This window comes from Bos indicus, chromosome 18 (genome assembly GCF_029378745.1).
Source record: "Bos indicus isolate NIAB-ARS_2022 breed Sahiwal x Tharparkar chromosome 18, NIAB-ARS_B.indTharparkar_mat_pri_1.0, whole genome shotgun sequence".
In the NCBI taxonomy this organism is placed as follows: Eukaryota; Metazoa; Chordata; class Mammalia; order Artiodactyla; family Bovidae; genus Bos; species Bos indicus.
In genome coordinates, this window is record NC_091777.1 from 47,660,353 (window position 1) to 47,674,328 (window position 13,976).

Below are 13,976 nucleotides of genomic sequence, written 5' to 3' on the forward strand. Positions count from 1 at the left end.
CACTATGAGACCTGCAAAGTTCTGCAGCATCTGGCCCCCGCTTCCCTCTTCAACTTAATTTTGAGGTACTGTCACCTTCACTCACCATGAGTTCACCACACTGGCCTCCATTCAACTTGCATGTCATGCCAATTACGTTCTCATCTTTCAGGAAACGTTTTTGGCTCCTTTGCATGCTCTCTGTTCCAGGATATCTGCCATGGCCAGCTTCTTTCATTCTAAACATCTTAACTTTTTATCCTATATCCTTTTCTTTGCCTTCATAATCTTTTTCTCAATTTTATAATTACGTATTTGCAAGAATACACAGAAGAACTGTACAAAAAAGATCTTCATGTCCCAGATAATCACGATGGTGTGATCACTGACCTAGAGCCAGACATCCTGGAATGTGAAGTCAAGTGGGCCTTAGAAAGCATCACTATGAACAAAGCTAGTGGAGGTGATGGAATTGCAGTTGAGCTATTCCAAATGCTGAAAGATGATGCTGTGAAAGTGCTGCACTCAATATGCCAGCAAATTTGGAAAACTCAGCAGTGGCCACAGGACTGGAAAAGGTCAGTTTTCATTCCAATCCCAAAGAAAGGCAATGCCAAAGAATGCTCAAACTACGGCACAATTGCACTCATCTCACACGCTAGTAAAGTAATGCTCAAAATTCTCCAAGCCAGGCCTCAGCAATATGTCAACCGTGAACTTCCTGATGTTCAAGCTGGTTTTAGAAAACGCAGAGGAACCAGAGATCAAATTGCCAACATCCGCTGGGTCATGGAAAAAGCAAGAGAGTTCCAGAAAAACATCTATTTCTGCTTTCTTGACTATGCCAAAGCCTTTGACTGTGTGGATCACAATAAACTGTGGAAAATTCTGAAAGAGATGGGAATACCAGACCACCTGATCTGCCTCTTGAGAAATTTGTATGTAGGTCAGGAAGCAACAGTTAGAACTGGACATGGAACAACAGACTGGTTCCAAATAGGAAAAGGAGTACGTCAAGGCTGTATATTGTCAGCCTGCTTATTTAACTTATATGCAGAGTACATCATGAGAAATGCTGGACTGGAAGAAACACAAGCTGGAATCAAGACTGCCGGGAGAAATATCAATAACCTCAGATATGCAGATGATACCACCCTTATGGCAGAAAGTGAAGAGGAACTAAAAAGCATCTTGATGAAAGTGAAAGAGGAGAGTGAAAAAGCTGGCTTAAAGCTCACCATTCAGAAAACGAAGATCATGGCATCCGGTCCCATCACTTCGTGGGAAATAGATGGGGAAACAGTGGAAACAGTGTCAGACTTTATTTTTCTGGGCTCCAAAATCACTACAGATGGCGACTGCAGCCATGAAATTAAAAGACGCTTACTCCTTGGAAGGAAAGTTATGACCAACCTAGATAGCATATTGAAAAGCAGAGACATTACTTCGCCAACAAAGGTCTGTCTAGTCAAGGCTATGGTTTTTCCAGTGGTCATGTATGGATGTGAGAGTTGGACTGTGAAGAAGGCTGAGCGCTGAAGAATTGATGCTTTTGAACTGTGGTGTTGGAGAAGACTCTTGAGAGTCCCTTGGACTGCAAGGAGATCCAACCAGTCCATTCTGAAGGAGATCAGCCTTGGGATTTCTTTGGAAGGAATGATGCTAAAGCTGTAACTGCAGTACTTTGGCCACCTCATGCGAAGAGTTGACTCATTGGAAAAGACTCTGATGCTGGGAGGGATTGGGGGCAGGAGGAGAAGGGGACGACAAAGGATGAGATGGCTGGATGGCATCACTGACTTGATGGACGTGAGTCTCAGTGAACTCCAGGAGTTAGTGATGGACAGGGAGGCCCGGTGTGCTGCGATTCATGGGGTCACAAAGAGTCAGACACAACTGAGCGACTGATCTGATTTGTTCATCAGTTTATCTACTGGTATAATTTCTCCCAAGGCTTCCCTGGAGGCTCACTGGTAAGGAATCCACCTAATGGTCTGGGAGGATCCCACATGCCAAGGAGTGACTGAACCCGTGCACCACAACTTCTGCAAGAGAAGCCACTGCAATGAGAAGCCCACACACCACAAGTAGAGGGTAGCCTTAGCTGAAGCCCAGCTTGCCACAACTAAAGAAAGCCCATGCAGCAGTGAAGACCCAGCACAGTCAAGAATAAAAATAAATAAAAGTTATTAAAAAAAAAATCAGAACAAAACTGGACCCAAAGTATGGTGAAAATTGTTATCTCATGGAAAGGAGGAACGGAGGAAAGCAGAAAGGCATTTCCTTCCTGAAATCAGAGGGAATATGAGGAACAGTAGCAAGAAATTGGAAGACATGTGAAAAACCAGTCTCACATTACACATTACTCTCTTGTCCAGATCTCAGGCTTCTTGGGGAGCTTTCCTAACAACATCTCAGATGTGCTGCCTGCCTTCTCACAGGTCAGGAGAGTGACATCTGCCATGGCGTTTCCCATGTGAGTCTCTATTACTCACCTGGGCACCATTCTTCTGTCTCCTTGCCCTTAACCATCCAGGGCTCCTTCCTCTGCTCCAATAAAGAGATCACATCTGGCTTAAAGTTGGTGAATCCTGCTCAAGAAAGAAAAAAAGGATCAAGTTATGTTGTGGGTGTCCCAGAATTAAAATCAGTCCACGATTATCACGAAAGAGGAGTAAGAAAATTAAGGGTATGAGGAAAGGGGGATGAAGATAAAAGTTCAATGGAGCAGCTGATTTCTTTTTCTTTTTATTTCAGGTCCTGAATATTTATTTTTTAAGTTTGTTTTTTCTAGGCTGCATGCATTATTTTATTAATGTGTTTTTTAATTGGATGATAATTGCTTCACAATGTTGTGTTGTTTTTTGCTGTATAACAACAAGAATCAGTCATAATTATATACATATATCCCCTCTCTCTTGAGCCTCCCTGCTCTCCCCATACCACCCCACTAGGTTGTCACAGAGCACCAGGCTGAGGTCCCTGTGTTATATAGCTTTCCACTAGTTATCTGTTTTACACATGATAATGTATATAGGAGCAGCCAATTTCTAACTTCACAAGAGACAAAGCATTCTTTGGTAAGCACTTAGGAAGAATTGTTAATTCAGCTAAGCACTTAGGAAGGACTCACAAGAAATTGGGATTCCCTTGTGGCTCAGCTGGTAAAGAATCTGCCTGCAATGTGGGAGACCTGGGTTCGATTCCTGGGTTGGGAAGATCCCCTGAGAAGGGAAAGGCTACCCACTCCAGTATTCTGGCCTGGAGAATTCCATGGATATATAGTCCATGGGGTCGCAAAGAGTCGAACACGACTGAGTGATTTTCACTTCTTCACTTCACACGACTGAGTGATTTTCACTTCTTCACTTCACAAGAAATTATTATAAGAAATATAAAAATTTAAGACCAATTCTGAATTTTGGAGGACAAATCAACTTACCCAGTGAGATCAGGTTGTTATAATTCTCCAGCATTACATCTTGGTACAAATCCTTCTGAGCAGAGTGCAAGCATTCCCACTCTTTCCAAGAGAAGTAAATGACCACATCTTTGAACCTGAAATCCTGAAACCACAGATAAAAATACACAGAAATTAATGGGCCAAAATCTTTACAAGAAAATAAAAGAAAATTAAGAGAGCAATTCAGTAGCTGTTTGGAAAAAAAGGACACGCTGGACCTTACAAAATGGTAAGTCAGCTCCATATCAAAACCAAACAGCTTAATCAAAAAATGGGCAAAAGACCTAAACACACATTTCTTCAAAGAAGACATACAGATGTGCAAAAAGCACATGAAAAGATGCTTCAACATCATTAATTATTAGAGAAATGCAAATCAAAACTACAGTGAGATATCACCTCACACCAGTCAGAATGGCCATCATTAAAAAGTCTATGAATAATAAATGCTACAGAGGGTGTGGAGAAAAAGGAACCTTCCTACACTACTGGTAGGAATGTAAATTGGTACAGCCACTGTGGAAAACAGTTTGGAGGTTCCTTAAAAAACTAAAAACAGAGCTACCATATGATCCTGCAATCCTACTCCTGAGTATATGTTTGGAGAAAACCATAATTCAACAAGATACATATACCACAATATTCACTGCAGCACTACTGACAATAGCTAAGACAGAGAAGCAACCTAAATGTCCATCAACAGATGAATGGATAAAGAAGATGTGGTGTATTTATACAATGGGATATCACTCAGCCATAAAAAGGAATGAAACAATGCCATGTGCATGTTTTGGACATTCACCCAACATGGATGGATCCAGAGATTATCATACTAAGTGAAGTAAGCCAGACAGAGAACAACAAAGAAGATGTTATTGCTCATATGTGGAATCTAAAAAAAAAAAATAATTATACAAATGAACTTATATACAAAACAGAAATAGACCCACAGACATAGAAAATAAACTTATACTTACCAAAGGGGAAAGGTGGGAGGAGGGATAAATTAGAAGTTTGGGATTAACTATATAGGGCTTCCCTGGTGGCTCAGGCGATAAAGAATCTGCCTGCAATGAGGGAGACCTAGGTTTGATCCCTGGGTTGGGAAGATCTCCTGGAGAAGGGAATGGCAGCCCACTCCAGTATTCTTGCCTGGAGAATTCCATGGACAGAGGATCCTGGTGAGCTACAGTCCATGGGGTCGCAAAGAGCTGGACACGACTAAGCTATTAACACACATACATACTACTACTATATATAACATATAACCAATAAGGATAGCACAGGGAACTATACACAACATTTTGTAATAACTTTTAAGGAAAAGAATCTGAAAAGATACGTATATGTATAACTGAATAACTTTGCTGTACACTTGAAACTAACAACATTGTAAATTGACTATACTTCAATTAGAAAAAAAAGAAAAAAAACATGGACAGTTCAGTGTGGAAACAAGGGTAATCACAGTACACATTCTTGGTGTACACACCATTTGTTAAAAAAACTGAGATATAGTTGATGTATAATACTGTATGTTTCAGGTATATAACATGCTGATTCACAATTTTTAAAATTATTTTCCATTTACAATTATTATAAAATATTGGTTATAGTACCTGTGTCGTTCAAATCATTCTTAAACATGCCTGCAACTACAGATAAAACCTCTCTGGCATTATCCATTATTCCCAGCCAGGTCTGGGAATAAACAAAGTCGAGATAATCGGTGTTTCCCAATTAAATAAAACTGTACATGCAAGTACATAACACATGCTACGTTCAGCACACAACACTGTGACCATCTCCTTGAATTTACCCATTTAAGAAATTTGTTTAAAAGTCTGAATCATTCAAAGGTATCTTTAAAAACCTCTCTCTCTGAATATAGGATTTGAATATCGCTTATGTGATTTAATAATTTCTTAAGAACTCAGGCTCATAAATATACCAGAATATTTAATCCTAGTTGTTCTCCATGTCCACAAATACACATCATTTTTACTGGGTGTACAACCCCCCGTCTTATGTATTCAGTGCTGTATTTTGCAGCACTAGCTTAGACAGTTCTCTAAAATTCTGTTGCAGTTGCAAGGGTCATTACTTCTTCATAATTTATACATCTGGTTGAATTGTTCCTGTTACAGTAAACTGTCCCCAACTATACTCTCTTTGTTCCAGAACTCCCAGAACTAATGGAGTAAGATGCAGACTCACAAGATGAGACCCACGATGAGCAAACACTACACAAGTTCAAAATGGACCCACAGGTTCCGTGTGAACTATCACATAACTGCATACACAGAATCTATCATATGTCTATCATATTCTCAGTCCCCCAAAAAATCTCAGAGCCAAAAATATGAGCAAATACTAAGAATCCAAAAAATCAGTATCAATTACCTTCTTGTCTAATTGGAAACCCCTGGAAGAAGAAATGGCAACACACTCCAGTATTCTTGTGGGGAAACTCCCATGGAAGAGAAGCCTGGTGGGCTACAGTCCATGGGGTCACAAAGAGTCAGAGATGAATGAGTGACTGGAAATGCATCCACTATAATTGGAAAACCCAAGTCTGCAACATGGAGTCGCACATAACCACTCACCTCCACTTCATCAAAGCACAGCTTTAACAAGAGAGGGACAACATTTCCAGCAAGGGTTGGTTTTCCCATTCCATCAGTACTCCTGGTGGAAGGATATACACTTATGGAATGCTAAACGGTTTCTGAATAAACAGTTAAATGTTTGTTGGAGAAGAGAGAGACACTTAGGGGACAGGAGCATCACTCATTGGAATTGGAAGAACTGGGGAACAAGTTCTTCGGGGAGGCTCAGGGAAGCAAGCAGTTCCAGGAAAAAGAAATCCACAGTTCAAATCTTCCAAAATAAAAAAGTGCTCTTGATGTAAGACAGAGAAGAAACATCAATTCACATAAGCAATGGCTTTTAGGGTTATAAACCAGATCATTTATATCCTGGGTTCACCCAAGAGAAATACAAGTTAAGAAGGCAAAGGAGGAAGAGGCAAGAACAGCCCTGAGTCACCAGACTGACCTCAGAGTCCACAAATGAAGTTTCCTCTCTCCTTCCCTGTTCCTATCTTCATGCTTTTGGCAACCCAGTGTGTTCACACACAGACACAGAGTCCCTTTCTCTTTCTCCATCTGAGGGACAGTAACAAACCTTGGCTTTCCCTGAATTCCAGGGAATCCAACTGTACATAGTGTGTTCCAACTGTACATAATGTGTTCAGAAGAAATAACTTTTCCACCATGAGGAGCTCATCTGAACCCAGAAGAGCCTACTCTGATCTGCCCCGGGTAGACCCTTCATCTATCAGGAAGATGCTAAGCTCCTCAGGTGAGGAGCATCTTAGAGACATGAGGACATCCTCAGGCCCAGAGCACAGGACACTTAGGCAGGCCCAGCCCTGGACAGATTCCACAACAGAGGTCTCCAGCCTCCTCCATGCCTAAGACTCAAGTACTTCCTTGGCTTTGTGCCCATATCCCATAACTAGGGCCCTGAGAACTCAATCTAGAACCTCTTTCCACAAAGACCCTGTCCAGAATCACCAATACTGGGCCAGACAACCAATACGCCTCAGCCTCAGCCAAGCTCAACTACCTGGATGCAGGCTTCCATGGCTTTTGTTGTTGTTCTGGTTGTTCAGTCACCATGTCCAACTCTCTGTGACCCTATGGACTGCAGCAGGCTCCCTTGTCTTTCACTGTCTCCTGGAATTTGCTCAAATTCATGTCCATTGAGTAGGTACTGCTATCCAACCATCTCATCTTCTGCCATCCCATTCTCCTTTTGCCTTCAATCAGGGTCTTTTCCAATAACAGCTTTACATGAAACCATAATTTTCCGAATCCTCACGGTCTGTACATCCTGGTCCCCAGCCAAGATCGTCCATGGCTTTCTTGCTTTTCATTCCTACCCCCAGCCCTACTGCTGACAGGCAGTGCTCACTGCATCTGAAGCACAATTGCTGTGCATTCAGCACGTTTAGTCCTGGTGTCTTATATGTATTAATCTTCAGGAAAAGCCCGTGAATCTTTAGGTTAGTGAAGTTAGTAATGTACTCAAGTTTGCAGTAAGCAGTGGCACCGCTGGGCTTTAAATTTAGATTTCTCCAGCCCTCCAGATGATGCCCTTCCACTTCTGACCCTTGCACATGCAGCCAGGGATTTCCTGATCCTTTACAAGAACCTGAGCTGGACTCTGCACCTAGGGAAGCAGAAAACACTTGGTTTGCTCTGTTTATCACTGCAGAGCACAACACTATGAGGGGAAATCAAAGTAGAAAGGTAAGGGAGGAAAGAAGCAGTTCTGTAAACAGAATTCCTTTGAAATGAACTAACAGTGACTTATTTAAGTTGAGGGGTATGTGGAAAATTTCACAGAACATGTAAAAGATTAACTGGGACCCAGAAAAAGAACAGAACTCCAACAAATGAAAACAGACTGAGCAGCATTCCAAGAACAGTGAATGTGCTAAGTTGGAGGTAGAGAGGGAGATAAATTGCATCCTGTGTGTCTGAGGAACAGATAAGTTAATGGTGATAACTGGTGAGGGATTCTGGGAAAGAAGTAGACAGCCATGATGGTGGAGAAATCCAAAGGGGCCAGAAAAGAAAGGCCAAGGATGATGGTCATCTTTGCCAGGACTAAATATAGATATTTACTATAATAAATAAACAATAGTGTGAAAGAGCTGGGGTTTTATCCTGAAAGTAAAAGGGATTCACTGAATAAAGGAAGTGATACAGTTGGACTATTTTATTTTGGAGGAATAAACTAGAATTAGGGAGTCCAATGCACCCCACTCCAGTACTCTTGCCTGGAAAATCCATGGACAGAGGAGCCTGGTAGGCTGCAGTCCATGGGGTCGCTAAGAGTCGGATACCACTGAGTGACTTCACTTTCACTTTTCACTTTCATGCATTGGAGAAGGAAATGGCAACCCACTCCAGTGTTCTTGCCTGGAGAATCCCAGGGGTGGGGAAGTCTAGTGGGCTGCTGTCTATGGGGTCGCACAGAGTCGGACACGACTGAAGCGACTTAGCAGCAGCAGCAGCAGGGAGTCCAATCGAAGTTCCCCTGGTGGCTCAGTGGTAAAGAATCTGCCTGCAATACAGAAGACGTGGGTTTAATCCCTGGGTGGGGAAAATCCCCTAGAGAAGGGAATGGCTATCCACTCCAGTATTTTTTCTTGCCTGAAGAATGCTATGGTCAGAGCTGTAGTCAGACAGGTCAGAGCGTGGTGGGCTACAGTCCATGAGGTCAACAAAAGTCGGAACAACTGAGCGACTAACACTTTCAGGGAGTTCAATTAGGTAAATGCACTACCGTTCCCACAAAAGTTTTACCTGGCACACAGACAGTGGGGTGGGGTCGCAGGGCGTGAGAGCAAGGACCAGGAAAAGAGACAGATTCAATGGGCTCTGCCACCTCACTGATGTTGGGGAGACCAGGAAGTAAGAGTAGGGGACCTCCAGGTTGCCAGTGTAATGGCACATTCAGGTGAATTTCCATTATCAGCATATTCCCCAAAGCCTGCAGACTACATTATACAGAAGTTTTGAGGAAGTTCATGGTCAGAGAGCTAAGAAATGGCAGAAACGAAGGTAGGCTCTACCCTTTTATGCATTGCAATTATCGTTAATACAGAGAAAGGACAACAAGAACTCTAAGAGGAGGAAATAGAGGGAGAAATGGACAGTCAAAGGTTGAAGGGCAAAGGGAAGCTGGAGTTCCTTCCTCACCAAAATGTGCTGAGAACTGAGGGGGAAGATATGGTCCCTTTCTCAGACCTTAGGAAGGTTCTGACCAGAATGGAAATATGAAGACAAACTCAGTAAGTTTCCACAGGATTCAGAAGAAAAGTCAAAGACAAAGGAAGAAACAGATTTATCCAAGGGAAAAAAAAAAAGAGTATTTCTTCTTCCTTTCTTTTTTGCTATTTACTCTTTAGAAAAGAAAAGAATATTTCTAAAGAATATTTAGCTTAAATATTTCAATACTAAAGAAATATGTAGTTCTGAAAAGCAACTGGACAAAATTAATAATAATCATAAAAAAAATAGTTGTAACTCAGACACATTGAGGGGGAAAAACTCCCAAAGAGTCAGACATGCCTGAACACATACACACACAAGAATTTTACAGCCAATGTTCTGTAGTTATATCTCAAATCAGATACCTTAAAGATTAAACTGTTTAGACAAAAAGCACTTTAGAAAAATGAGTGACTTTTATATTTTTATATTAGAGAAGAGCTTCTGGCATGACATAAAACACTTTTTGAAAACACACAAAAAATAGATTAACTGTGAAAAAATACTTCTAAAATAATCTACAAATGACAGAGTAGTTCTGAAAAGAACTTTGCTTAATGTATGCTTAATATGCTTAATGTATAAACTGACAAATGGGCAAGAGAAATCAGTAGGCAATTTAGAAATTCCAACTGTACCATTTATTAACTGTAATTCTGGAGCAACTGACTCAACAGAATCTATTTTCTCATCTGTCAACTTAGAATAATACCAAATTTCATCAAATCTGATATGCCACTGTTTGTAAAGCCCCCATTACTTTAAATACCAGGAAAGAAATAAATGTCATCAATTAAACTATAACTTGCCAGAAACTGAAAAACCCATCCTGGTTTCAAAGAAGTTAAAATGTGGAGGGGGAAAAAAAAAATCACAGAATTTACATTCATACCTGACTGATAGGGTTGTTATGTGTATCCAACAAGATAACATATCAAGAACTTTAAGCTACAAGTGGCTCAAAGTGAACACCCAATAAGTTAAATTGCTTCTATTAGTAATTTGATCCCATTCTGAAAACAAAATTACACACCCACACATATGTGCAGATAAAATAATTTTAAAATATTAATAATGATTACATCTAGATGGTAGGACCATGGGCATTAAACTTTAATAACTTAATCAAATTTTGGAAATTTTTGCAAGAAACCTGTATTACTTTTGAAGAAGGAAATGGCAACCCACTCCAGTACTCTTGACTGGAAAATCCCATGGATGGAGGAGCCTGGCAGGTCCATGGGGTCACAAAGAGTCGGACACAGCTAAGTGACTTCACTTATTGTATTACTTTAATCATCACAATTAGGTTATTTATATTTGGGTGGGGATGGAGAAATGTCAAGATCTGAAAGGGGCTGGCAGGCATTCCATGCTGTTAGAAATTTGGAAGCAAACAGGCTACAGTGAACCCGGACCCCTAAAATTTCTTTCACAAGACAGAAATTAGTAAGATTTAAGTAACTTATTCTGTTCTTCCACTTCCCTACCAAATCACCAAGCACATTCTCTCAAGACTGTTATGTTGTTGCTGTTTAGTCGCTCAGTCTTGTCTGACTCTTTCGTGACTCCATGGACTGCAGCCCACCAGGCTCCTCTGTCCGTGGGATTTCCCAGGCAAGAATACTGGAGTGGGTTGGCATTTCCTTCTCCAGAAGATCCCAGACCCAGGGATTGAACCCATGTTTCCTGCATTGGTAGGTGAATTCTTTACCACTGAGCCATCAGGTAAGCCCCCAAGATTGTTATAACACTGAACAAAATCCAGGGAAATGGAAATTCCAGATGAGAATACATGCACAGCAGATAGCCCAGGTTTAACCATCGGTGGTTTCCTTCTCTCTTCCCCTTTCTCCAAATCACTACTGTTAATCCCCTGGATGAAGTGAAGTAAAGCGAAAGCCGCTCAGTTGTGTCTGACTCTTTGTGACCCCATGGAATTCTCCAGGCCAGAATACTGCAGTGGGTAGCCTTTCCATTCTACAGGGGATTTTCCCATAGAATCCTGAAATGATAGTGTCCTGAAAACCAACAAGTCGCCCTTTCCAAGAAGAGAATAGCAAACAACTTACCTCCTCCACCATGACTTTTGATGCACAGCAACTCTTTTCTTCTCCTCTTCTGGATTCTTAGAGGAGGAAAAAAATAGAAAATGGTTAAGAAACTATGAGACTGCAGGTCCTACCTGGAGCCTGGGGGAGGCCAAGGCAGAACAAATCCCTGCTCCACCCCAGGCACTGAGAGGGAGCCCAAAGCCAAAGAGGCCAGCTACCTCTCTCATCATCAAAAAGAAGAGCAGACAACCTTAGGGGCCCAGATGGGAGTCCTGGGAAAGACTCCCAGACTGTGGCCTCCTTCTTTCACAAGAGCCTGGCTTTGGGTACTTCCAGACCCAAATTGAGCCCAGATCTGTGATGCAAAGAAACCGGATCCACCTGCTGGAGTCCCACGTTTCTGTCCTCTAGGCTGGGGGCACGTTGACTGGGCCTTGGCGGCCACAAGGTGAAAAACAGATAAGTGGAAGTAGGAAGAGTCCCAAGCCAAAGCTCTAGAAACCCCGTGCAAGCGTGCTAAGTCGCTTTAGTCGTGTCTGACTCTTTCCGACTCCATGGGCTGTAGCCCACCAGGATCCTCTGTCCACGGGATTCTCCAGGCAAGAATACCGGAGTGGCCCGCCATGCCCTCCTACAGGGGATCTTCCCGACCCAGGGACCGAACCCGCGTCTCTTACATCTCCTGCATTGGCAGGTGGGCTCTTTATCACTAGCACCACCTGGAAAGCACCCTAGAAACCCCCGACACCACCATGAACGGCCCCAGGAGAACGCCATTCGCTGCGCTGGAGAGCGAGCGGCTGCAGTTGTGTCAGTTCTTGGGCCGAAGAGTGCAATGGGAGCGCGATCCCGGGCTGAGGCAGGCGCCCAGGACCCACCCACCCGCGGACCCCATTCAACACCTGCCAAAAATGTACAAAAAGGGCGCCATTCCCAGCTCCAGCCCTAAAGGCAGAGTCGGCGACGTGGCCATATTGGGGGTGCGCGCGCATCCACCCACACACCTACCCACACAACCACGCACAGAGCCACAGAGTCCAACTTCGACAGGATACCCACCACAACCCCGCTAGATACTGGCTGCCTAGCACCGGACGTCTGGCGCACAAACCACTTCCAGGGAGCATCTCACGGGCTTTCTTTCCCCAGGCAGGCAGCCACACAGCTGCGACACTCCTGACCTTCAGACATTCGACCCCGAGCCAGCCTGAAGCCACACCCACCCGCGCTGGCGCTCGGCCGACACCTCCCACCCCTAAGTGTGGACAGGCAGCCTGGATGCCACCCCCTCCCCGTCAGGCTTTATTTTTCAAGCGCGGGCACGTTGCTTGGACATGCCGGACAGCGACCCATATTTAAAACTCCTGACAAACCCCAGACCTGCCCCGAGGCCCCTCACCGTTTACTTATCTGGGGTCCTCTCACGCCAGTCTGATGGAATCCGCCCCAAAGCAGTGAGCGAAGCAACCTCGAAATGCCTCAATCCTTTGCGTTCGAACTCCCTCCAACTCACACGGTCCAGCCAACTTCGTACGGAAACCACACATACTGAAGGGCCCTCGGGGAAATGTAGTCCGTGGGAGTAAAAATCCAAGCAGGGCCTGGGCAGGCACAACCTTTTTCGTCCCGAGTCGCGTCGTGTTCCAAGCTTCAACGAAGCCCAATCCCGATCGCCCAGCCACGCCTGAGCATCCTCCAAGGATCGGGGCGAACCGACCAGTCGAGGTAGCAACAGGTGGATGGATAAGAAAGGGTTGTGGCCCGTGGAGGCTTCTAGGAAACGTAGCCCACAGTCGGGGTAACAGGGGTGCTCGAGTTTCGGCTCAAGTTTCATTCCCAGAGGTCCCCGGCGCAGCCCCCCAGCGCAGCTCTCGGTCTGGAACGTCGAACCCTGCAGCCGGTAGTCAAGGCTTTTCCAAACGACTTGGGCGGGGCCCCAGAGACGCCCGGTAGGGGTTGGACCCACCCTGGAGGTTTCTGGGAAATGTAGTCCCAGGCTAACGGGTTGGAGGTTGGGTTGGGGAGAGACTGAAGGGGAGCAAATGAGTTCTTGATGGGGAAGTCCAAGAAGGGCCCGGGGAGGTTCAAGAAGGACAACCCTGAGTCCCGGGATGGACTACCAATACTAAACTTAATAATAAGTAATACTGTTAAAATATGTCATACTGTTTTCAAACATTTTGTAAGTACTTAAATATAGATAAAAAGACATTTAGTAGTAAGATCTCCGGAAAGTCACACAAATATTTAACAGTAGTTAATTTCGAGGATGTGCGGTTGTGAGTTTTTTCTTTTTACTTTGCGTATTCCCTTATATTTGGGCCATTTTCATGTCCTTCTTGTAAAATATTACTTATTACATTTTGTTAAATATAAAATGAACAATTGCTGCTAAGTCACTTCAGTCGTGTCCAACTCTGTGCGACCCCATAGACGGCAGCCCACCAGGCTCCCCTGTCCCTGGGATTCTCCAGGCAAGAACACTGGAGTGGGTTGCCATTTCCTTCTCCAATGCATGAAAGTGAAAAGTGAAAGTGAAGTCGCTCAGTGGTATCCGACCCTCATCGACCTCATGGACTGCAGCCTTCCAGGCTCCTCCATCCATGGGATTTTCCAGGCAAGAGTACTGGAGTG

The 13,976-nt window shown here is 43.7% G+C and overlaps 1 protein-coding gene across 3 annotated transcripts in view; it reads right to left on the reverse strand.

Annotated features, from left to right (window-relative positions):
• LOC109572418 (zinc finger protein 568) overlaps positions 1-13,283 on the reverse strand; it is a 54,467-nt gene extending 41,184 nt beyond the window's left edge. For 2 of the 3 annotated variants that reach the window (XM_070772076.1, XM_070772074.1), the window contains exons 1-4: positions 12,742-13,283; positions 11,361-11,416; positions 3,422-3,545; positions 2,475-2,570 (exon numbers count right to left, since the gene is read on the reverse strand). In XM_070772076.1, coding sequence (XP_070628177.1) covers positions 2,475-2,570; positions 3,422-3,545; positions 11,361-11,372 — 232 coding nt within the window. In that variant the 5' untranslated portion in view covers positions 11,373-11,416; positions 12,742-13,283. Of the gene's footprint in view, positions 1-2,474; positions 2,571-3,421; positions 3,546-11,360; positions 11,417-12,401; positions 12,587-12,741 lie in introns of those variants that run through there. The other variant, XM_070772075.1, reaches the window with a different exon arrangement.
• Between the last annotated feature and the right edge of the window lie 693 nt (positions 13,284-13,976).